This window comes from Oncorhynchus mykiss, chromosome 24, assembly GCF_013265735.2.
Source record: "Oncorhynchus mykiss isolate Arlee chromosome 24, USDA_OmykA_1.1, whole genome shotgun sequence".
In the NCBI taxonomy this organism is placed as follows: Eukaryota; Metazoa; Chordata; class Actinopteri; order Salmoniformes; family Salmonidae; genus Oncorhynchus; species Oncorhynchus mykiss.
The window spans coordinates 23410741-23436650 of record NC_048588.1 but is presented as its reverse complement, the minus strand read 5'-3'; the positions used below and the strand labels follow the sequence as shown (position 1 = coordinate 23436650).

Here is a 25910-nt window from a genome sequence, read left to right as displayed (position 1 = left end):
TGAATTTCAGGAATTGTGAAAAACTGAGTTTAAATGTATTTGGCTAAGATTTATGTAAACTTACGACTTCAACTGTATGTACAGTAAACAGAAGGTAAATACAACTTGGTGTGCTTCTGTTCCTTATATTTACTGTAGCTCATTATGTTACAGTATTTATTTGTGTGGAGTGCCTAGATTAAGTTATAACACAAACCCTCATGCTAGTACTGTATGTGCACCCACATGAGCACATTAATGGACACACACACACACACACACACACACACACACACACACACACACAGAAAAGTATGCTCGTTCTTGAATTATGGAACCTATTATTTACAGGAGTTTAATCTATTTTTAATACAGTATATGACCCATCTTGGTTTTCTATAGCTGTATTAATTCTGTCTTCTTCTCTGAATCCAATACAAGCACAATAGAGAACACAATGAAAAGTAGAGACTGTAGAAACCACTCAGCCAGGCTGTCCATTCTTGGTCATTTCTAAAGCAATTAAGGCCGTGTGAATCAATACCTCACAAATCCAGAATTAACATTTAATGACACCTGCAGGCAAAGTACTTTTTTGGTCTGTGACAGGAACATCGATAATGACATATTGCAGCCCCTCTATTAGAAAGTCCCTAAGACGTCATTGAAAACTGTTCCGAATCCTGGCCATTTGGTAGGAGACCAATACATTAATAAGTAGGAGTGAATGATTGGACAGACAAGGACATAATAATACCTCCTCTGTGGCTCTCCAACTGACTAGAGACTACATCAAAATGATGCCCTGGTGAAGTGACTTGGAAAATATGGTATTATTATTCGTATCCCAGAAATACCAAATGGGAGCTAATGGGATGGGAGCAGACGGAGGCCAACGGGAAAAGTCTGAGGAAGGCTCGATTACGAACATGGAATGTTGCCACTTTAGTAACCCTCCAATCGGCAACAGGAATCTACAGTAACTCTCCAAAAGGCAACAGGAGTGTCTGCCATAATGGCTTCATCTACCCTGTCCTTGCAGATACGTAATAATTAGTCATTGAGGGAGGGGAGGGAAGGGTGCTGTTCCCTTTATAAATCAAATCAAAGTTTACTGGTCATGTAATGTTTGTTATTAGCTCCTACCAATGCAGTAAAATGTCAAACAGGTCCGCAATAATAAATAAAAACAATAAAAAAACAGAAAGATCGACAAGAAATGTCGAAACATATCTAATTATCAACCCAAATAATACTGTAACAGTAATCCAAATGCAATCTATAAGTACGTACATCGGATTAATCTACACAAGATATACTAGGAATGATATGTGCGCAGTAGATATATTAGAGTAAGCTATGTCAAGAATCCAGTATGTAAATAAATATGTAGTGTGTATAAACAGTGTAACTAAAATACAATGAACAGTAGTAGAAATATTAGAATGAGCTATGTTGAGAGCACACTACATAATAACACAGTACAAAATGGATAGAATTGTATGAAATTTGCTTCCGGGCCTAAATCCAAAATATAAATAATATACATGTTGAGAATGATTTGTATAGACAGTATGGACAGCATGTGAATAGAAAAGGTGTGTATAGCAGTAGTTACATAGGATGAGCCATGACGAGAATACAGTATACACTGTACATTCAAAGTGGGTAAAACAGCATGTAAAAAATGTGAGTGACCAGTGTACATGACTATGTACATAGGGCAGCGGTCTCAAAGGTGTAGGGTAGAGTACCGGGTTTTAGTCAGCTAGTGACAGTGTCTGAGGTCCAGGGCAGGGTACTGGGCGGAGGCCGGCTAGTGATGACTGTTTAACAGTCTGATGCCAGTGGCATGTATTCATGGATGCAAAGGGAAGCCAGGCTTCCCCCCAAAAATTTGCCAAAAAAAAATACAAAATCAAAAAATATTTTTAATAATAAATTAATAAATGATCTTTCATCATTTTACTACAATTCTTAAGAGGCTGAATGTATCTCACAGGAAAAAGCATCCGAGCGAGAGAAACAACGCCCCTACAAAATTAGCCAATCAGTGTTGAGCTAAACTGAGCAAGCTCAACTGTGAATGGTCCTGGCGCACCAAAAAAAAGTGAGTTTTGATTTGGCGTCACTCCTATCAAATCCCATTGAAAGCGTACGTCACTGACAGAAAAACTTGAATTGTTGCATCTGGTTGTTGTTGTTGTCCTCTGGTGGCTAGCCAGCCAGCTAGCCAAATTTGTCCCTTTCCTAAATTAGCCATGGATGGAGATAGGTATTTGGACTTGTGGTTTTATGTAAATCTCCGTATCTGCCAATGATTATAACGGCGATTCTAATCCAACCATTAATTCATACATTGTTGTGCCCCTGGCGTGAGAGGATGGAAGTTCAATATGTGGCTAGATGTAGAGCCAGAAGGCTAATGTTAACTAGCTAACGCTGCCCATGAATGGAAGTTAGGCTAGCGAGCAAGCATTTTAGCCAGGTATCCTAGGACAACAAAATATTTAAAGCGTGTACTGTATGACAGAGTGATAGACCGTTTTGTCAACATGAAAGAGAGGAGGATGGCGTTGCTGTTTCTCAACAAGTATGTTGAGTTAAGATGTTTTTCTACTTGCACGAACGTGCACACACACGCACAGAAATCAGAACCATCCATGGACAGCCACAACATATTTAGCTTACGTTGATCGGACTAAATCGTTTTTGGTATCTTTTAGTTATCACTGTATACGACTAAGTAGAGATAATTTGATGATGTTGAAATGTGCTGGAATAGTGGAGACAGCTCCTGTTTTCTTTACGACTTGTGGTAACTCTCTGTGGTTCTAAATCAATAGTTGCTTATTTGTCCGAAACATAATGTCGGAAACATAACCTTGCTTGACCATGCTGTAGATCATGCTGTAGGTCATGTAACTGTCTGTTACTGTACATGCAATATGCTTTGTGGACTTCACTGGACAGAGGTTGATATTCGGTTTTGTGATTAAACAAAAGGTGTGGTTGAATTTATTCTGCCACTGTGTCTTCTCATTGTCTCGGCCTTTAGGCTTATCTATCACGGTCAAAAGGCATATGAATTAACAGGTTATAGAGCAAACAATGCAATTATCACAACACATAGGTTCAGGGCAGGGTACTGACCAGAGGCCGGCTAGTGGTGATTGTTGATTGATAACAGTCTTGTGGTATATTGTGACATCCATGTCTCCGGTCTATATGAGAGTGTAAAAGGGGTGAGAGATGAGAACGATATGTAAGACTACTGTTTAGTCTGCCTGGTATTGATCTGGGAATAATATTTAGTCTGCCTGGTATTGAGCTGGGACTACTATTTAGTCTGCCTGGTATTGAGCTTGGGCTACTATTTAGTCTGCCTGGTATTGAGCTTGGACTACTATTTAGTCTGCCTGGTATTGAGCTGGGACTACTATTTAGTCTGCCTGGTATTGAGCTGGGACTACTATTTAGTCTGCCTGGTATTGAGCTTGGACTACTATTTAGTCTGCCTGGTATTGAGCTTGGACTACTATTTAGTCTGCCTGGTATTGAGCTGGGACTACTATTTAGTCTGCCTGGTATTGAGCTGGGACTACTATTTAGTCTGCCTGGTATTGAGCTTGGACTACTATTTAGTCTGCCTGGTATTGAGCTTGGACTACTATTTAGTCTGCTTGGTATTGAGCTGTGACTACTATTTAGTCTACCTGGTATTAAGCTGGGACTACCATTTATTCTACCTGGTATTGAGCTGGGACTACCATTTAGTCTTCCTGGTATTGAGCTCAGAAATTGGCATTGAGAGACATGCCGAGATTAGACTCCAGAGTTTTCACGTTTCTCATATCAACAGATGGGAATTTGGGAATGTTCTGACATGATTTTTCTAAGGATTTCTTGATGGTTAAGACCATAGCTTCATCATATTCAATTAAGATTTATAACATAAGACTGTAGAGAGAAGATGAAGGTTGTCAGGACGCATCTGTTTTCTAGTTGTCTTTGAAAAAGAAAAAATGGAGTGAAATGTTGACAACTTGTTGTGTTGCACAATGTCCAGATTCTGTTAATCTTATTCTGGTCCATCACAATGTGTTGAGCTGTGGAAAGGGAAGGTGTTCTTGCAGCTCTCCCATTGAGAAACATATACCCTACATCACTGTGTTTTGTGAGCATGGATTCAGTGACAATAGCAGCAAGCATGGATATTTTTTTTCTTCTTCAATACATTGAAGTATTATCCATCGGTTCCACTTCTAGTCAGTCCATTCAAAATAGTGTTCATGATTGTCATCCTTCCATCTGATTGGTCTGAATTCTCAGAAGACATTCTTCAATTTGAGGAGAGATTGTTTAGAAATCTTGTGCACATCGAGCATATACACCCCTAAGCATATACACCCCCTACCATATAAACCCCCTACCAAGAATACACACACACCCTACCAAGCATATACACACCCCTACCAAGCATATACACACCCCCTACCAAGCACATACACACCCCCTACCAAGCACATACACCCCCTACCAAACATATACACCCACTACCCCCTACCAAGCATATACACACCCTACCATATACACTCCCTACCATAAACACTCCCTATCAAGCATATACACACCCCTACCAAGCATATACACACCCCCTACCAAGCACATACACACCCCCTACCAAGCACATACACCCCCTACCAAACATATACACCCACTACCCCCTACCAAGCATATACACACCCTACCATATACACTCCCTACCATAAACACTCCCTATCAAGCATATATATACACACTAGAGGTCGACCGATTAATCGGAATGGACGATTAATTAGGGCCGATTTCAAGATTTCATAACAATCGGAAATCGGTATTTTTGGAAGCCGATTTGCCGATTTAAAAAAATAAAAATATTATACCTTTATTTAACTAGGCAAGTGAGTTAAGAACACATTCTTATTTTCAATGATGGCCTAGGAACAGTGGGTTAACTGCCTGTTCAGGGGCAGAACGACTACACATGGTTGATGATATTACTAGATATTATCTAGCGTGTCCTGCGTTGCATATAATCTGACTAAGCATACAAGTATCTAAGTATCTGACTGAGCGGTGGTAGGCAGAAGCAGGCGTGTAAACATTCATTCAAACAGCACTTTTGTGCGTTTTGTCAGCAGCTCTTCCTTGTGCATCAAGCATTGCGCTGTTTATGACTTCAGGCCTATCAACTCCCGAGATGAGGCTGTTGTAACTGAAGTGAAATGGCTGGCTAGTTAGCGCGTGCTAATAGAGTTTCAAACGTCACTCGCTCTGAGCCTTCTAGTGGTTGTTCCCCTTGCTCTGCATGGGTAACGCTGCTTCGATGGTGGCTGTTGTTGTTGTGTTGCTGGTTCGAGCCCAGGGAGGAGCGAGGAGAGGGACGGAAGCTATACTGTTACACTGGCAATACTAAAGTGCCTATAAGAACATCCAATAGTCAAAGGTTAATGAAATACAAATGGTATAGAGGGAAATAGTCCTATAATTCCTATAATAACTACAACCTAAAACTTCTTACCTGGGAATATTGAAGACTCATGTTAAAAGGAACCACCAGCTTTCATATGTTCTCATGTTCTGAGCAAGGAACTGAAACGTTAGCTTTCTGACATAGCACATATTGCACTTTTCCTTTCTTCTCCAACACTTTGTTTTTCCATTATTTAAACCAAATTGAACATGTTTCATTATTTACTTGAGGCTCAATTGATTGTAATGATGTATTATATTAAGTTAAAATAAGTATTCATTCAGTATTGTTGTAATTGTCGTTATTACAAATAAAATAAAATAAAAATCGGCCGATTAATCGGTATCAGCCTTTTTGGTCCTCCAATTATCTGTATCGGTATCAGCGTTGAAAAATCATAATCGGTCGACCTCTAATACACACCCTATCATATACACACCCTACAAAGAAAATACACACCCTACCATATACACACCCTACCACATACACTCCCTACCATTAACACTCCCTACCAAGCATATACACCCCCTACCATAAACAACCTGTTCTTTGCATTAACACCCTACCAATCATATACACCCCTTACAATATACACACCCTACGAAGCATATACACCCCCTACCACATACACCTTCTACCAAGCATATACACCCCCTACCATATACACTTTATATCAAGCATATACACTCCCTACCATATACACCCCCAACCAAGCACATACACGCCCCACCAAGCACATACACGCCCCACAAAGCACATACACCACCTACCAAGCACATGCACCCTTACCAAGCACATACACGCCCCACCAGGCACATACACGCCCCACCAATCACATACACTCCCTACAAGGCACATGCACCCTCTATCAAGCATATACACCCTCTACCAAGCACATACACCCTCTACAAAGCATATATACCCTCTACCAAGTATATACACCCTCTACCAAGCATATACACACCCTACCATATACACACCCTACCAAGAAAATACACTCCCTATCATATACACAACCTTCCAAGCATACACACCCCCTACCATATATACCTTCTACCAAGCATATACACCCCCTACCATATTCGCTCCATATCAAGCATATAAACTCCCTATCAAGCATATACACTCCCTACCATATACACATCCCACGAAGCACATATACCCCCCACCAAGCACATACACGCCCTACCAAGCACATACACCCCCTACCAAGCACACACACGTCCCAGCAAGCACTTACACTACCTATAAAGCACATACACCCTTTACCAAGCATATACTCCCTCTACCAAGCACATAACCCTCCACCAAGCATATACTCCCTCTACCAAGCATATACACCCTCTGCCAAGCATATACACTCCCTACCAAGCATATACACCCTCTACCAAGCATATACATCCTCTACCAAGCATACACACTCCCTACCAAGCATATACACTCCCTACCAAGCATAAACACCCCCTACCAAGCATATACACTCCCTACCACATACACCTTCTACCAAGCATATACACCCCCTACCATATACACTCCCTATCAAGTATATACACTCCCTATCAAGCATATACATTCCCTACCATATACACTCTCTACCAAGCATATACACACACCTTACCAAGCATATACACCCCCTACCAAGCATATACCCTCCCTACCAAGCATATACACACCCGACCATATACTCACCCTATCAAGCATATACACCCCCTACCATATACACTCCCTACCAAATTACCAGGTCAGAGGCAATTTGCATTCATACGATGCCTTAATAAGACTGGGCCCCTGCTGTTCTCTCTAAAAATAAAATAAACATCTTTGCAGTTAATTTGATCTTTCATCACAAACGTCTAAAAATATACACCCAGTCGCATCTGCAGCCGACCAATATTTGAGCTGCAGCCTACACAGACAACCTGGCTCAGTTTAGCGTTCCATGGCATTCATTCATTCATTTGTCATTCATTCATTCCCATGATTTTAGATGAGATAGGATGCTAATTGTTTCATAACAGCACCAGACTCTTATCAAGTGACAAGGCTGTATGCGTTTCTCCCAGTCTCCACATCTTAGGGAGAAATGGAAACAACCTGTCACTGCCACATATACCTCCCGTAAACAGGACCCACTGCGCACAGACATCAGTTCAATGTTTAGTTTTAATTTACATTTGATTGAGTTGTCAAGTAACCTGAATTCAACATGAAATCAATAAAAAAATGTCACCATGTCATTGGATTTAGGTTAAAATGCCCTTTTGTTGATGACTTTTTACAAATCCAATACGTTTTCCATGTTGACTCAATGTCATCACATCGATTTTTTGGGTTGAAATGACATGGAAACAACGTTCATTCAACCAATTTTTGCCAAGTGGAGAATGACGTTGATTGGAGTTCTGTACTATAGTCTTCTGCTGCGCCTGCTCTTGAACAGTAGTTCTGTGATGGTTGAGACAGGGATATTACATTGTGGATGCACATACAGCTGAGGTAGATTGATTGGCAACCTTGTCAGTACAGTTATTGATGCCTAGAGTTGGTCTGAATGGCATCCTAATGTGACTGATGTCATGTCTTCCTATAACGTGACTGACGGATGACGTCATGCGGTGACTAAGCCCTGGCCAGTTGTCTTCCATCCAGGTCTCAGGGTGGTGTTTCCTGGCTGTACGAGGAGGAGGCATGGCTTGCTGAGATGTCTTGGACGATCACACCACTCTGCTCGACGTGCTGCTGCTGTGCGGGCCTGGCTCCTCCAGCTGCACCACTGCATCACTGATGGTGCCATGATCCAGCTCTAACTGTGGGTGAGGAATCATAGTAATTTACCATAATCATCAACATGTTCTGCACAATACATTACAGCCATTGTTGTTATATGGCCATAGGTCTGTTCATGACAGGCTTTAATGAAAGCAAAATACCACAGTCTCACCGCATAGATTCCTTCCACAGCACAAACACATTGATCCATCAGTCTCATCAAACACTGATATTCCAAGGCAATGAAATGTGCATATGCAAAAATTATTAAATGATTTGTTCCAGATAGTGCCTGTCTGTATACCACAGGAGTCGTGTGGCACCTTAATTGGGGAGGATGGGCTCGTGGTAATTGCTGGAGCAGCAGAATTAGTGGAACGTATCAAATACATCAAACACATGGTTTCCATACAGTTTTAGATACTCAGGCAGCACAATGGCAATTTCCACTGAGGACTTTCCTGTCTACTCTCCACTGAGGCAGGAGAAAACTGCCCTTTCACACGGGTGTGATCGTTCTAGTGGTCCCTGAAGCGTACGATCACACCCCTTGTGATTAGAACGCTCGTTTAGAACGGCCAGTTTCGAATGACGCAACAATCAGCCTTTGAGCTGGCCACACTTTTTTTCAGAAACTATTTACACAAACACAGAACTTACAAAGTTATGTCCAGAATGTGAGCAGTTTATTTTTGGATGCAATGTTCCGATATTCACAGAAGTATATATAGCATAACACAATCATCCTAACCGGAAAAATGTAGGCTATTTGTCCTAGCGCTAGCTGAGGAAATATTGACCCAACACAAGCAGTCATATTTTCTAACTCTCGGCTGATATAAACTACAATATGAATTAGCTAATAGCAATTACTATGTATAATTAATCACATCACAGGTGAGCTCAACATTGATCGAAATATATCCGACGATTAGTTTCAGCGCGCAGCCATGCATTTTTTCCTCACAGAAACCGAAGATAATAAGAGAAGACGAGATGAGTTTGGTCTGTTTATAGTATGCATGTTGAAGGGGTGTGTCATCTACCGTGGTTCACATCCCACCATTAATTTCCGGAAGTCCTCAAAAAATTCGTGAACTCTTACTCACCTCATTTTGTTATAACATCTTTGGTCAAATAGCCGTGAAACCCAGAATGCATTGTATGTCAACAAACATGGCTACACAGCTGTAATTAGTTTAGCTCATCATAATCAGGACAACCTTCAAAAAAATATTTTACACACATAATATGTGCAAAAAATATTTTACACACATAATATGTGCCCATTACAATCTGTGTAAGAATCGGAATGCATGAATTGTCACCAAGAATTGAAAACACGTGAATAAAACCGTAAATACACAAATAATTGCCACACAACATTTTCTGATAGTGATTTATTGATACAAGTGGCGCGTTCCGGAAGTCAATCCATATCCTCCCACTCTGCGCCATTCAGTGTTGTTGTTTATGTATGTAGCTAGTGAGCTAAGCTGTAGCATTAGCAATGTCTTTCAAAAGGAGACAACTCACAAATGTGGGAATTCTGGAGATTTTTTAAAATTCTGACAATGAGTCTGAAAGTCAGGAATCAGATTCTGACAGTGAGGAGCTGCCCCCCAACCTTGTAGCCATTGAGAAACCTGAATCTGAATTTCCCTTGTCCACTGACGAAGTACCAGGTCCCTTTGAAGATGCTGGTGGTGATGGAGGCAGACCGACAGTGGATGAAGTACAGGAGTTCTGTGGTAGCTGGAAGGTCACCAGTCATTTCACCCCTCCTGGCCCTGCTGTTTGCTTTGACGAGTCCCAGTCTGGAGTGCAACGCCCCTTGCCATTTCCAACTGAGGCAGAGTGCTTCAAGTTGTTTCTGACAGAGGAGCTGGTGGGAAACATAGTAGAGGAGACCAATCGCTATTCCTTGGAGCTACAGGAGATGAGAGAGCCAGGAGTGAGGGGGAAACTCGCTAAATGGGTGACAACCACAATTAGCGAAATGTATACCTTCCTGGTGACAGTCCTCCTCATGGGGATAGTAAAGAAGAACTCTAAGAGAATACTGGAGCACAGATCCTATGTTTGCAACTCCCTTCTTTGCCACCCTCTTTTCCCAAGACCGCTTCCTAGTTCTGCTGCGATGCCTGCATTTCGTCAACAATGCTACTAAGTCACACGTTATACAAAATAAGAAATGTTCTCATCAGCCTGACATCAGCGTTTGGTCGGGTCTTTGTGCCATACAAGGACCTATGCATTGATGAGTCCCTGATGTTATGGAAAGGTAGGCTGGCGTTCTGTCAATATATTTCCTCCAAAAGGCACAGGTTTGGAGTCAAGTTCCTTGTCATGTGCGACGTGAAGACAGGATTTGTCCAGGATATTATAGTTTACACAGGGTCCACCACTGACATCAAACATTATGAGGAGCTTGGGGTGTCCGGGTCCGTGGTGATGACCATGCTGGCTCCTTATCTCGGCAAGGGACACACTTTGTATGTGGACAATTGGTATAGCAGTCCCACACTCTTCCAGCATCTGATCTCCAACAGCACAGGGGCCTGTGGCACAGTCGTGTCGAACAGGAAGGGGATGCTGGCATTCGGATGCAGGAAGATGCAGAGAGGGGAGGTGGAGTTCCAGGAGAACGGTCAACAGCTGGCAGTAAAGTGGCATGACAAACGAGACGTCCATGTCCTCTCCACTGTCCATACAGCAACCATGTCGGCCACAGGGAAGGTGGACCACCTGACGGGAGAGAGAAAGATCAAACCAGATTGTGTGCTTGATTATAACCTCAAAATGGGGGCCATGGATAAGGCGGACATGATAAACAGCTTTGTGGAATGCACTAGGAAAACGACCAAGTGGTATAAGAAGATATTTTTCCATCTGATCGACACTGCTGCCCTCAATGGTCACATAATTCACCGCCAACTAACAGGTGAGATGATTACTGAACAAGGTATTTTTGTAACTGGATGTACAGTTCACATACGCATTATGCAATTATAGTGACAATATCTCACCCACCTACCCACTGCCTCATCATCCTCTAACTTTCCTCATTCTCCCCACTCCCTCATAGGTAAAGTAATTACCTACCAAAAATACAGCGATAACCTCATGAGAGCTGCTGGAGGAGCACCACACTCCTCGGCGCCCAACCACTGGGGGTCGTCCTGCTGTAGACAATCCCCTACGCCTCACTGCACGGCATTTTCCCTGCAAAGTCCCTCAAACTGCTGCTCATGGTAGTTGCACACGGAGGCACTGCAAAGTCTGCCTGTCTGGCGCCAGGAGACGTAAGCAGAGGAAGATGACAAAGATGGCAGTGTTTAGCTTGTGATACACCTCTATGTATTTCACCATGCTTTGAGGAGTATCACATGCTCAAGCATTATTGAGCATATCTGCAGCAAAAAGTGACTGACTGACCTAACAGGTGACCTGCCATGATACTATGCCTTTAGAGATGGGGGTGGAAATGCAGTTGTTGTTCAGTCACTGCATGGATATTAAATATGGGTTATGCATATTCCGTTTTTTGTCCTCTAGTAAAACAAGTTGTTGAACCAACTACCAATATTGCAATAAAATAGATGACTATTACATATTGGCATATGTGTTTTCTTGATGTGTTTTCATCCAGTACAACTGTTAAGTTGTACGTTAGCATACGTTAGCATACAAAAGCTGTCATTCTGTACGTTAGCATACAAAAGCTGTCATTCTTCAGCTCCAAAGATGTCCAGCTCTAGTTATGATATTGGCAAATAATGTTTGTGGTTTCTGAAAGTACAGAATAAAGAATAATTATTAATTAGAATACAATATAAGGATATCGCAATACAACAATACTACAAAGAAGTAACATGCTATAAAAAAAATAGTTTATTGCATTGACAAAAATCACAGATTTGAGTTATAACAGTAAGAGGGGCAAGGCAGGGCAGAACAGAGCTATGTTGAATAGACCAAATAAACAAACCATGGTCATATTTTTATCTAGGCAAATCATTTAAGAACAAACTATTATTTACAATGATGGCCTACACCGGCCAAACTCGGACAACGCAGCCAGGATTTGAACCAGGGTGTCTGTAGTGACTGAGATGCAGTGCCATAGACCGCTGCGCCACTTGGGAGTCATAAGTACAGGGTAGCTTCAAAATACAACACAATAGTTCTCTGACGCAACTAGCATTGTTTTACAGAGCAAATAGAATAATGTAGCTACGTAAGCACGATTGACTATAATATATAAAGGCTATAAAATGTGTAACGTTACCTCACGTGTCCGCGGTTATAAGACATATATTATGATCCATACATACAGTGAGCTACAGCAGAAACGGCATACGGAAACTATTATAACGTAACAAGGCACTTACTTTGATAGAAACGCTGCCTAAATTTGAACCAGGGAGTCTGTAGTGACGCCTCTAGCACTGATGCGCGGTGCCTTTGACCGCTGCACCACTTGGGAGTCATAAGGCCACACAGCTTCAAAATACAACACAAGATAATACTTCTCTGACGCAATTAGCATTGTTTTACAGAGCTAATAGACGAATGTAGCTACATAAGCACGATTGACTATAACACCATAAAGGTTATGAAATGAGTAACGTTACCTCACGTGTCCGCGGTTATAAAGAATATACACAAATATATTATGCTCCATACATACAGTACGCTACAATATAAATGTGGAATGGAAAATGTGAACACGTGTGCAGATCCTGTTCTGACGGGAGATGAGCAAATGTTTGCAGACGTGAACTGCACACACAATTGGGAAGTGCTTGGGGAATTTTGTCCGTGTCAGAAATGTCCCAAAAATGTAATTGTCCGCAAAAGTAAAAATGACTATTTTTATGTGAATGAATGAGGAGGCGGAACACACCTAAATTGAAACTGTTTTTATAAAATAAAAACTTGTTAGAAAATCATTTGAAATTGAAACAGCCTATAAATATAAACAGGCTGCGTGCTTTAGTTGGAGGGCAGCGCGGGTAAAATGTACTGTTTACGTATCAATCACATTCTGGAATGGAGAGAACATTCTAACATCACGTGCATAAAAAACTCACGCGCTGGGGTGACCGTTAGAGATATTTGGAACTGACGCATGAAAGGGTCTTCTTGACCCATTTCTTTATCAGTGGAAGGCTTTTATGGGGCTTATGTCTTTTGCCTGACAGGATGTGTATAAATTGAGTATTTCTACGCCTGGAAGATAAACAGAATTGATGTGGTATTTTGTTGCTGTGCTAAAAGACTGTCCCCTTCCTCATGGTAAAATAAGTTAGTGGTTCTCTCAGCCAAGCCACCACATCTTGTAGAGTGGATCATTTAGCTAGCGGCCCTTGTTGACATGTTTGTCGCTCCTCCTCTCTCCCGGCAGGTAATGACGAGACATAAAACCAATCCTGGAGATGCCGAAGAGAAGAGACATTCTTGCCATCGTGTTGATAGTGTTACCGTGGACTCTGCTCATCACCGTTTGGCACCAAAGTGCAATCGCTCCGCTGCTCGCCATCCGCAAGGGTACATACTCAATCCTCCACTTTCTCATATGTCCTCTGTTGCATTCAATAGCCAATGTATACAATCCAATTCAATCACATGCCCAGTCACAGAACATAATGGTACAGTACATACAGTACAACACATGCCTTCCACAGGGTCTGTTACAGTGGTGGTGGTGGTGTGCATCATCAGATTGTAATATAGGTCAATTGTCAGTTAAGGCTATCCAAAAATGAACTTCTTGGTAAGTGTCCTTTGATTCGCACAGTCCCATCCGCAGCTTGTGCTTGGAGTAAAGCTAATTTACACGCAGCATATGGTCTTCAGCAGTCATTCAGCTAATATATTTAGCAGTTAAACTGTAGAAGACTTTTCAAATCAAAAGGAGACTAGATTCATTTCAAATGGCCTTTAATCAGCATCTGAAATAGTAATAATCATAATAATCGCTGCTCCCTAAAAGCTCCCAGGCAGGCTTTATAGAATCTCCTGAGTTGGTGTTTATGTGGCTCCCACATACTGTTCACAAGCCTGAGACGTTATCACACACTCACATTATGAACCCCCCTCTCCATAAATGTGACTCCAAGTGACCTTAATAAACCAACAGTCTGATATGTCAAGTACAGTCCTCTGTCTAGTGAACAGAACCATATTAATAGGCCCAATGCATCTGTTTGTTTTTATCTCAATATCACATCACTGTGATTGTTTTCAAATAAAATGGTCCAAAATAAACAAAAATAGCTTCTTAGCAAACAGCAATTTCTCAATCAAGAATTTTGCTAGGACTGTCTGGGAGTGGTCTGAGTGAGGGGCCTAATTATTCCAACCTCAGTGTGGAAATATACATAAAACAGAAAAATAATGTTTGGGACTTCACTGGGCCTTTAAGGTGACCGTAAATCAATAGCGTGTTTTGACTCCTTCCATTTGGCATCCATGTGAAATGTAAGATGTAAAATAGGCAGGTCTCCACAAATCAACTGGAGCCTTTCCTTTGTTTTGTCTTAAGAGTAGCAGGGATTTGCCAGAATGCTTTTTGTCAGCCACCGCAGAACATCTGGCCCTCAGGAGATTGTGTGAATCTGCTGTGTGATGTAGAAATATCATGTTTCTGTCTGAGGTGAAAACCTCCTCTCTAACTGAGCACTGATAAAGACTGCCTTGAACTATGGAACAATGTGGAGAAATGAGAAATGAACTACCTTAATGATCCAATAATGATATTAGATCCATCATAGAGGGCTATGGGTGCCACATAATCATAGCTCCACTACTGGAATAGACCCTGTCCCTGCCATGGCTGTTCCAGCTGAATGAGTAGGGGCAGCCAGGGGAGCCGCTGCCCTAACCAAACTGTAGCCATGTTGTCCGCTCACTTCACGCTGCCTGCTTTCACTCTTTGCTGCCTGTCACCACCTAGTAAAAGAAAAAAGATCTTTATCATACCAGAGAGGCTTGCAGTACATCGGCACTGACTCTCAGGTACTTGCCTCTTGGATTGTGCCACTTGAGATTATTCAGTGGGAAACCCCTCCCCCGGGGCGTGCTAATGCCTTATATGTCTTCCTGTTCCCCTGCAGATGACGGAGCCGACGGAGGACGGAGGGACGTGGGCCAGGCCAGCGACTCTAAGGAGTACTGCTCCTCTGATAAGGACATAGTTGAGGTGGTGAGGACGGAGTACGTGTACACACGGCCGCCACCATGGTCCGACGTGCTGCCCACCATCCACATCATCACCCCAACCTACAGTCGCCCGGTCCAGAAGGCAGAGCTGACGCGGCTGGCCAACACCTTCCTCCACGTGGCCAACCTGCACTGGATCCTGGTGGAGGACTCTCAGAGAAGGACCCCGCTGGTCACACGCATGCTCAGGGAAACGGGCCTCAACTACACCCACCTGAACGTGGAGACTCCCAGGAACTATAAGCTGCGTGGGGACACGCGGGACCCCAGGATCCCCCGGGGCACCATGCAGAGGAACCTGGCGCTGCGCTGGCTCAGAGAGACCTTCAATTCCAACAGCAGCCAGGCGGGCATTGTCTACTTCGCTGATGACGACAACACCTATAGCCTGGAGCTATTTGAGGAGGTCAGTCCAGGCCTGGGGCTCAGTGGCATCTCATTGCCACGTCTGGTCCACTATATTCCCTTTAGTAACACTGAACACAATGGTAGTGGGGAGTTTACAGCAAATAATTTAAGAATTAATCACATTTATTTTAATTTGGAACAATTTTTGCACATTGAATGATGGCTACTTCTACTCCTAGTAGTAATAGATTGTGGTTATTGCCTGAAGTATTTTGATTCCCATTACCAACAACAGTGGTCCAAGGATAAGTTTGAACTTGGTAATTAGTGCCTCAGGCCATCCATTTTGACTCAAGACACATTGGCTTGGCTTGAATGGATGCTGTTGGGACCTGGGGCATTAGCCTCAGGTCTTGTTAGTGTGAACGGGGCAGGTTGTAAATGATGCGCTCTGTATCGATGGGCCTGTCATTGCCTGATTTCCAGGGAAAGGTAGAGTGCTCTCCCTCTCCCTAGTAGCCCTCCATCACTTACACCCAGCACCAGCACTCTTTATAGGGGAGAGTAACGACCTATTGGGCTGAGCTTGAGCTAGCTGCCTTTGGGCTGACCGATAGAGAGAGTCAGTGAGAAACCACTCAGACCCAACTGACAGAGCAGTAAATATCGGACCATTCTCATAGACCTGCTAACAGGTGTAAGTCATGGAGGGGATGGCTTTGGAGACAAGGCAGCAAACAGCTACATGTGAAGGGGTTTAAAGTAGACATCCATCCAAGCGATTGCATGTTGTTATGATCTGGACATGAATTAACCTGACTGGAAAGATGCCAGCTTGTTCAGCTTGACCTGACATTTGAAATATGAAACATTTTACAAATTAAATCATTCATTGTCATGAACTTTTGCCCAGACTTGGCAGTAATTCAATATGGAAACACGGGTTACAAATACAACAGCTGAATAAAATACGTACAGCAAGGAACTGTAATGGCCAACCTAACCTTCTGTTATTGCACCATTACATAACATTAAGCAGATGCTCTTACCCAGAGCAAACCAGACCATGGGGAAACATTCCATGTTGAGAGACATGGGCAGAGACTCTGCTGTAAATTGTGAAAATTAAAATAGCTCATGAAATATGTATCTGCCATAGTTAAACTAAATCACTGTAAAGGGGTGCATTAATTATTAAGCTTTCATAAAAAAATGCTTATGTTGCCTTTCCAAAGCCACAAGGAATACTTACCGGCAGCGCCTGCCTTTTATCATATCTAGCCTTCTCCTTCAGCATCCACATTCAACATTGTGAACCAGATCACTTAGAATAGAATATGTAATCTAAATTGAATCGTTTTTTTAGATCATAAAATAAGTATTTGATCTAAAAGGTAAATATGATATTGCTTCTGGTTTAGATATCATTGGGTGTACTGATGATAGTGGGGCACCGTTTAGGAGTTGAATTAAGCCATCAAATCCATGTATTAAAGACAGATAATCAACCTATAGCTGTATAATTACCCGCAAGCAGTATCAGCCTATTTCTGATGACAACTCACTTTAGAGCTTCTGTGAACCAGTACAGATCCTCATCTCGTCACCCTCTCCTGTGCTCCAGATTGATTAATACACCTCGACGTCTACCGTCTCCCTTTAAAGTTCTGGATTAGTTTCCTTTGTTGTGCTCAGACTTCAAGAACATAGGCAAGCTGTCTCTGTGGGCCTCCCCATCACTCGCATCGCCCCAGTAAAGGAAAGAGTTTACACACACAGAGACAGAGAGAGAAAGAGAGAGAGACAAGAGGAAACTTAGCAGAAACACTTCAAATCCACAAAAATGGGGTAGCACTTTGTGGCATTTCCATCAGCTCAGCTCTAAACTGAGGAGAGACTGGGTGCCATTTTAGCACTGATTCCCATTAGTGGCAGCCTTGGAAACATTAATTTTCACATTGTAGCATGGAGGGAGAGAGGCAACGCCCCTGATGATGCCTGAGACAGTTTTATTCAAGAACCAAACCCTTGAGGAAAACAGATATTTCACTCATAGGAAAGATGCATGATCTAAACTAGTGAAAAGGTCCGTTTTCTAATTATCAGAAATCACACATGACCCTTGAGAGAAGGTGATGTCATCCCTAACACACAATTATGTGAAATATTATCTGGGTGGCTAGCCTGGCAGAGTCCTGTTCTTGGTGGCCCAGATGTGTTTCCAAACTTCACACAGACACGTCTCCTCTCTGATCCGCTGGGCTGATGGGTTATCATCAGATAAGGCTAGAATACTGGGACACACACAGGGAGAGACCTGTTTCCACAGTGTTGTCCCACCCACCACATACCTCCTCTCTCCACTACACACCTCATTTAAAAAGCACTTCTACAACAGAACACCAGCACCGCTATTATTTCTACTGCATTGAGTGTGGATACATTACTCTACAGTTCACCCCTCATTAGAAAACTTCCTTTCATGACTCTCTCGCTGCCAGTGGTGCAGAAACACAGTTGACAAAGAGTGAGGTGCCGGGAGATCGTTTGATGCTGGAAGATTAAAGGACAAACCTGAGCCTCTGAGGAATGGAAGAGGCTCGGCTCCTTTCAAGCATCTCCTCAACCAACCTGCTCTTCTACTCCCATCCACTCTGTATAATGGCCCTGGTCCTCAAACCCACTTAGCTCTGTCCATGTTTACTCTTCTTAGGGTGGGTCCATCACGGTGGCCCTGCAAGTCTCCTGGGATACATGCAACATACACATTGTACATTTTAGCTTCTCTGACTCTATTTGTATCATTGTTTGCAATGAAAACTATAATGAATGTATTTTGCTTTGTTGGCAAATCTCGTATAGACACTGATACACTGATCCTGTTAATTAAAAATACAAACAGCGCAAGGATGCTTAACTTTCTCTGTCCTCTCTTCTTCTCCATCCAGATGAGGTCAACAAGGAAGGTATCTGTATGGCCCGTGGCCTTCGTTGGTGGTCTGCGCTACGAGTCGCCCAAGGTCAACGCAGCGGGCAAGGTGTACGGCTGGAAGACTGTATTCGACCCTCACCGGCCCTTTGCCATCGACATGGCAGGCTTCGCCATCAACCTGCGGCTCATCCTCTTCAAGCCCCAAGCCTACTTCAAGCTGCGGGGAGTGAAGGGAGGCTACCAGGAGAGCAGCCTGCTCCGAGAGCTGGTCACACTCAATGACCTGGAGCCCAAAGCTGCTAATTGCACTAAGGTAATGCACAATAGATGCTTTCTTTTTACATGTTATACTCTGTAATTTTACACCAGAATATCCTCATTTTATCTATTGGTATTTTATATAATGTCAGGCAAATGAGAAATCCATACTCTGATGATCCTCTGGTGGATCTTGCAGTGGCAAGTTCACTCTCTCCAAAACAACTTTATATATAACCAGGTGCTAAAAACGTCAGCGGATCCATTAGGTCACTGGCAGGCTCCCCACACATAGTGGGTGTGATTGTAAAAGGCTTCAGGGCACAGTGTGGTGTTTCATACCCACTTCATCTCCGGCCTGGCTGTTCCCTGTCTGGCCCTGGCCCCAGACCCAGCCGCTAAGCCTCTCCCTGGGCAGAGAGGAGTCGAACAGGAGCCTTAGCTAACCACCACTCACACTCACAGGATGGGATATTCAGCCTGATTATATTCAGGACTCCTGGAGGGGAGTAGATGAAAAGGGGGGGTGGAGCGGGGGGCGTCCTAGCATGCATTCAGCCCAGATGAGCACAGGGAGAGAGATGGGGGATGAGCCGTGCTCCGGCACCTCTCCTCCTTATAATCTACCTCTTCAGACGCCAGTGTGACTATTAACCTCATCTACACCTGGGTAAAGGGAGAGTTAGTTGGCTTCTGGTGGAGGCTGCTCAAACACACCTCATGCATAATTTGTTACTGAAGTGGAGGAGATGAAAGGCAGGGCTACTCCGAGACTGAAGGGAAGAAAATTAGCTCTATACGTCGATTCTTTACCACCATCAATCTCCTGGATGTGTGTCCATTTTTCAGGGCCAATTCATCCCACTCCAAAGGCTTGATTGGGGCTATATTTACCGGTACGTGACGTACCCAAAATAACTGAGCTGCATCACTTACAAACAGCCAAAATGGGGGCACTCTCTATTCACTGTCATTTAATGTTGAGCCGACACGCCAGAGTACATTCTTACAGATAGGTTTCCTATTGTACCATCTGTACTGCTCTTGTTGCTATATATGGGAGTAGAAGAACATCACCGCAGCCCATGCGAAGAGGAGAGAGGTGTCGTGTCTTTGGCTATGCCAGATTAATTGATAAGACATGCTATTCTATAAAATAATTTATCCGTAATTAATATCACCTGATTGAGCTAATCATGTAAATGTAATTAACTAGAGAGTCGGGCACCACAAAATAATATTTATAGAGCTGTTATCTTCCGAATAAACTCTTAAAGACCTAGTAATATTTTACATCAATAGCAGTCAATATCAATCGTCATTTTACTTCAGTCTCATAATCTGAAAGTTGTAAATTCTTGGTTATCTGCAAGAACCCTGGCTAACAAGTTGAATCAGCAATACAAAATTGGATTTAATGATTTATTTACTAAATACTTAACTAATCACACAGAATTCACATACACACAATTAATCATAACTTGATTACAAATTACGTCATAAAAGAAAACGTCCCTAGCTTGTTACACAAAGGAAAAGGGTCTGGGTTGAGTGAAAGAGTGGGAGACTGAGGAACAAAGGGAAAAAGCTGTGCTATCGTAAATACAGTATCTTATGCATTCTAAATTACCGCCCATTTGGAAAAGGAAAATGCAATAAATATCTACTCTGAGCTGCGCTTCAGTAGGTTGGTGCTAGATGGAAGGCCGTGTTGCTAAACTGAGTCCTTTGAAGAATGTCTCTGGTTGCCAATTGGATACGTTGTAGTAACGTCGTTGGGTGATAGACGGAATACTCTGTCTTTTCCTTCCTTACCCTTGTTGCATCTGTTGTTGCTAACTCAATGGCTAGGAGGTATCACTTCTGTAGTGAATAAGAGTTCAAAGTTTATGCCATTCGCAACCAAAGCTCATGCTGATGTTGGCTTCGTTCTGTAGTTATTATCTGAACCATTCTGACATAGGCCCGTCGTCCCCGCATCTTCGGAACAGGAAGTTCTATTGTCGTCATGGGCTTATATAGGAAAGGAGAAAAGGGGTGTGTTTCATAGTTTACAACCTCTGTCTCTTCACGTGGGCGGGCCACTGAGTGAGCAGCCCTAACTTATGAAAACCCACATCTCACATTTTAGAAGCTAAAATCACATTTCATCCCTCACAAATAATTTCATATTCAAACATTTAAATTGAACAACAATTCCATGTGAATCCGATAACTCTGATGTGTAGACTTTCCACTGTAGAGTTTATGTAATCTTATCATTGATGAGAATGTCTCAGATGACAACCGAACTGACATCATATTCATTAAGTACCACTGCATATGTTCAATTGTTCGGATTACCAGAATATAGTTCATTTCCCCCCACCTACTGATGTTCCCAGAATCTCTATGTTAACCAAGGGTTTTTGAAATGTAACCTCAGTAGGTTAGAGAGAGGAAAAAGGGGGGAAGAGGTATTTATGACTGTCATAAACCTATCCCCCAGGCCAACGTCATGACAGAGGAGAGAGGAGGAGTGAATGGGATCAGGAGAGAGGAGGAGTGAATGGGATCAGGAGAGAGGAGGAGTGAATGGGATCAGGAGAGAGGATGAGTGAATGGGTGTGTGTTCGATCGAGAGAGTGTTGCCTGATGCTGATTATTTTCTCTGATATTTCTCTACAGATTCTCGTTTGGCACACTAGGACGGAAAAACCTGTCCTTGTAAATGAGGGGAAAAAAGGATTTACAGACCCCAACGTGGAGATTTGACGTTGTCTCCTCGGGCAATGGTAAAGAGAGAAATTATTCAAATGATGTCAAATCTCAGACTTATTTTACTCATTTAAAAAAATATATTTTTTTTAGGACCTCTGGCGAACAGGAAAATGGTAAGCGTCCCAATGATAAGCACATTTCAGGATATTGTTTGACACCCACATTTTTGGGCTAAGAAGGTCACCAATAACTGTAAGCATTATTACATCCAATTGATCTGTACTGCAAATTGACTTAATTATGAATGCGTGTAATTTCTCAGTGAGTCCCTACTATCTGTTCCAGGTGGTTGTCTAATATGGACCCTGAGAAGAAAAAGAGGCCATCTCCCAGTGCAAACAGTGTTCATGTCTTAATCATCTCAGAAAAGACTGCCTCGGGAGCAAAATCCTAATCCCCTTGACTGAAACTAAACACTTTTAATATTGAGATTAAAACAGTACAAATGTATCATATTAAAGCACAGATTAGTTCAAGATGGCAATATTTATCAGGTTAATTGTTGCTAGCAGCACCAACATCAAGCAGACGGTGAGAGCTGAGTCATTAAGGATCAACGGGAGATCGATGCTCTCGGAACCTGCATGGTACCATACTGCGTCTGTAGTGTCCTAACACGAGACAGCATAACACAAACATTGCAGGGAGAGAGGGAGTTAGGCAGCCAATGAGATGGAACATTACTGGCCTGAACAGGCTAATGACATATCCATTGTCTTTCCCTCTATAGACGTGGATCTACAGGGCAGGGGATGAGATCCTGAGATCTTAGTAAGGTCTGTAAGAGATTGAAGGATCTGATTGAACACAGAGCCCCTGGACACCTTTAATAGACATGTACTGAAATGTCCTCCACGTCTTCAGACCGAACAATAATGGAGAATCCGAACAAGTCATCTCTCAGAAGATCAATTCTACTTTCAGCAAACACTGAAAGTTCAAAAGGGAAGGAATGTCCTTTTTGTATAACTAAAACTGTCTGCTTTTATTTAATTTGTTTGTTTTTGGTGTTTAAATACATTTTCTTGCTAGTTCAATACTATTGACTTGACTCTTGCCTCCATTTTGAAAGCTAAAGATGTGGCACCATCCATTTTCAGTGTCATTCTCAGACATGTAATTCAGTGTGTACTGAAGCTATTCACTTGAAATAACTGACATCAAGATGGGCTCCTAATGCTTGGGAGGCACACAATATTACAGGTCAACGTCCCAAAACTTAATTTAACACTTAAAAGCACCAGTGACTGTGTTCCTAAGTGGCAACACGTGTACATACTAATTTAACACAGGAACAATTAGAGGACTCATAGTAAGGTCCTCTTAGATCAAATGTAACTGTATTTATATAAATGTAAAAATCAAAACTAAGAATTGACTTAGGCATTGCCAATAACACCTCACTGTATGACAACTGGCATAGCACATGTTTTTCCATCACATGACATGGACAGTATAACGGCACATCACCAAGTTGGGTTAAACCTAACGTAACCATGTTACAGTATTCACATTACCCAATGATGAGCACTTTGGCAGATGGCCATATAGTATGCTGGTTTATAAAACCACAGTAGCTAACTAATAGAGTAGGACAAAATAAAGCAATTGACATTATCCAAGCTAAAGGCACTGACAGTACAAGTCGAGATATACAGTAAAATCTGCATAAGTATCCATGTTCACAGTGCGTATTGCCTACGTAAGTTAGATATTTGTGCTACATCAATAAGCCCAGTGCAGTGTAGAAATGTTGCTGAATACTTAACCTCAGTTTCATCAGAGGTAGACAGAATCATGCTAAAATGTTTCCAAGAAACATCCGTCATTCATTAATGGGTCTATGAACTGTAGGCGAGTAAGAAGATAAATCAAATATAAAAAAACATGAAAACTAGAAGAAGATCCTCTGCTTTGGACAACTACTAGCAAGATACCCCATGCTAGAACCCCAGTCTGCAACACCATTCTATCCATGAATTCTCGATCCTAGTTTCTTGCCCTGACAAAACTGTACCATATACGGGTTGAAGTTAGGTTTGTGACAATTCTTGGCAATAGCAGGCAAAACTTAATGACAAGCACAATTTAATTGGTGTCATGCTCAGCTACACCTTCAGCTACAGTATTAAGATTTCATGTCCGTTTCAATTTCTTCATTGATCCTTCAGTTATACCTGAAATGTAGGGGAAAACACTAATGGCAAACTATGAAAAAGGAATATCAATGACCAGGATAGTTACCTTAACTATTAACTTATCCAAAGTAGTATGAGATCAGATACGCTTTTCCCATCAGGTACTGTTCCCCCATCGGATATGGCTCCCCACAAAAATATGCTCCCCCATCAGGTCAAGTGGACATACCAACATGGAATTTCTGATAATTTCTATTCAATAGTATTGTTTCATTGAGGAAGTCAAACCGAATGTTTTGAGATCAAACAATGTGTGTGGCTGTTAAAGTTCATGTTGACCTCATCTTTAGGCTTTGGATTGCACAGCAGTACCATTAAGATCATTAGGAAATAATCAATGTCTTCTGATCTGTTTCCATTCTCCAAAATGTCAAGTGAAGTCTGTCTATTTATGTGAAAATCTAAATTAATATATTTATTTATGTATTTATTTGAAGTATGAATGTTCCCTTGTCAAATTGAATTATAATAGAACATTTATTTGTCCATGTTTGCCCCCACCCTCTTTTCTCATCGCTGCCTCTCAGCCACTGAGGTTCAGAAACCACACACAGACAAGCTCGTGGGCAACACCAAACAACTGAGACACAACATTTCATTACTTACCATTAATTCTGTATTGCTCTGACTTCAATTGCCATCAATAGCCTTCATTTTCAATTACCTTTCTTAGAATTGATTGTGTTCATTCATGTTCATGTGATTTTAGGAAAAATGTTTGGGCCTGTCTAGAGAGCCCAGCAGAGATGAACCCAGAAAACACTAAGACATGAGTTATACATAATGAAAGTGCAATTTCAACTCTTGGATATTTAATGGAGCTTGCGCCTACACTGTTGTAATCACATAAATAATCATAAGTTAGCTGTAGTACTCTGACGGTACAAAACTCAAACTTCTCCTTCCATTTCTGGCTTTCTCACACTCTCACAGTTCGATCAACGAGCGATACTGTTCTGACCATCAGAAACGGCTTTAATGTAATGGAACAGCCTTATCCAGTGTTTAGCTTCGTAGTGGTACATACATAATGTAACAAAGGTGATGGCTCATACTAGGCCCTAAATGCTTTCTTAGGGCAAATCACTATTTCCTCCCCTTCCTTTACCTACTTTGATACACAGTCATCTTCCATCCTTGTGTGAATCACTTCTTCTGCATGTAACTCTAAAGGTTGTTCATTTCTCCTCAAGACTCCATCTCAGAGATACCATATGGCATTTATCAAGAAAAATAAACAACTGAAAAGTGAAGTACTTGACAAATGTCTTTGTATTTGAGAGTATCCACTGCACTGATGGTTCAGTTTAATTCACCATCACACGTCACTGGTTAATCTCAAAAGAACAATCTGTGTATTTGTTTTAATTGTCCATTCAAAGAAATACAATGTCAAGTAGATGTGTCCTTGAATCCGGACAAACACCTATACATTAAAATACCTGAAATCTCTAAATTAGTATCTCTGACACAATTCTCACAATACACATATGGAATGGTAATGCACAAACAACAAGTACAAAACAGATATTGCAGTACAGATACTGCAGTGGCCCATCATATATAATGAAGGCACAGTTACATTTTCAAGCTCTAGTATGATGCTTTATTAGTCTGGATCATTCAGAGGGTGGGGCTTCCCGACAGGAAATAAATGCCATGTGCAGTGATGTGCATCGATTCTGTGTAGCTATCTAGCTAGGTCCCTGATGGCAGGCAGAGTGTGAAAATGTGAGAGGATGGAACTCCTAACCATACCTCCATTCCAGTAGGCCATCCTCACTATACGTCAACAGTCATTCCAAGGTCAGGCTTTCTGGCGAATTGGATTTTACCATCCGCTTCTTGCTCCTCAAACACAATGACCTGAGATCAACAAAAGGCTTTGAATCACAGCAGAGGTCAATACAGCCGAGGCGTGGAA

The 25910-nt window shown here is 42.0% G+C and overlaps 2 protein-coding genes across 5 annotated transcripts in view; both read left to right on the top strand.

The window, feature by feature from the left end:
* Positions 1 to 24472, top strand: part of LOC110504044 (galactosylgalactosylxylosylprotein 3-beta-glucuronosyltransferase 1) — a 127011-nt gene extending 102539 nt beyond the window's left edge. Inside the window, exons 3-9 of one of the 4 annotated variants that reach the window (XM_021582849.2) lie at positions 8144 to 8307; positions 13674 to 13816; positions 15385 to 15896; positions 18787 to 19083; positions 21696 to 21802; positions 21879 to 21901; positions 22074 to 24472. In XM_021582849.2, coding sequence (XP_021438524.1) covers positions 13705 to 13816; positions 15385 to 15896; positions 18787 to 19083; positions 21696 to 21782 — 1008 coding nt within the window. In that variant the 5' untranslated portion in view covers positions 8144 to 8307; positions 13674 to 13704 and the 3' untranslated portion in view covers positions 21783 to 21802; positions 21879 to 21901; positions 22074 to 24472. Of the gene's footprint in view, positions 1 to 8118; positions 8308 to 13673; positions 13817 to 15384; positions 15897 to 18786; positions 19084 to 21695; positions 21803 to 21878; positions 21902 to 22073 lie in introns of those variants that run through there. The other 3 variants (XM_021582850.2, XM_021582853.2, XM_036962196.1) reach the window with 3 other exon arrangements.
* LOC118944114 (piggyBac transposable element-derived protein 4-like) lies at positions 9782 to 12798 on the top strand. The gene has a single exon (XM_036962197.1). It carries the CDS (start codon positions 10424 to 10426, stop codon positions 11276 to 11278), a length of 855 nt encoding a protein of 284 aa, XP_036818092.1. The 5' UTR covers positions 9782 to 10423; the 3' UTR covers positions 11279 to 12798.
* Positions 24473 to 25910: the final 1438 nt, after the last annotated feature.

Excerpts from the sequence above, each read along its gene's own strand:
- LOC118944114 (XM_036962197.1), top strand. The coding sequence starts at position 10,424 with ATGCTACTAAGTCACACGTTATACAAAATAAGAAATGTTCTCATCAGC.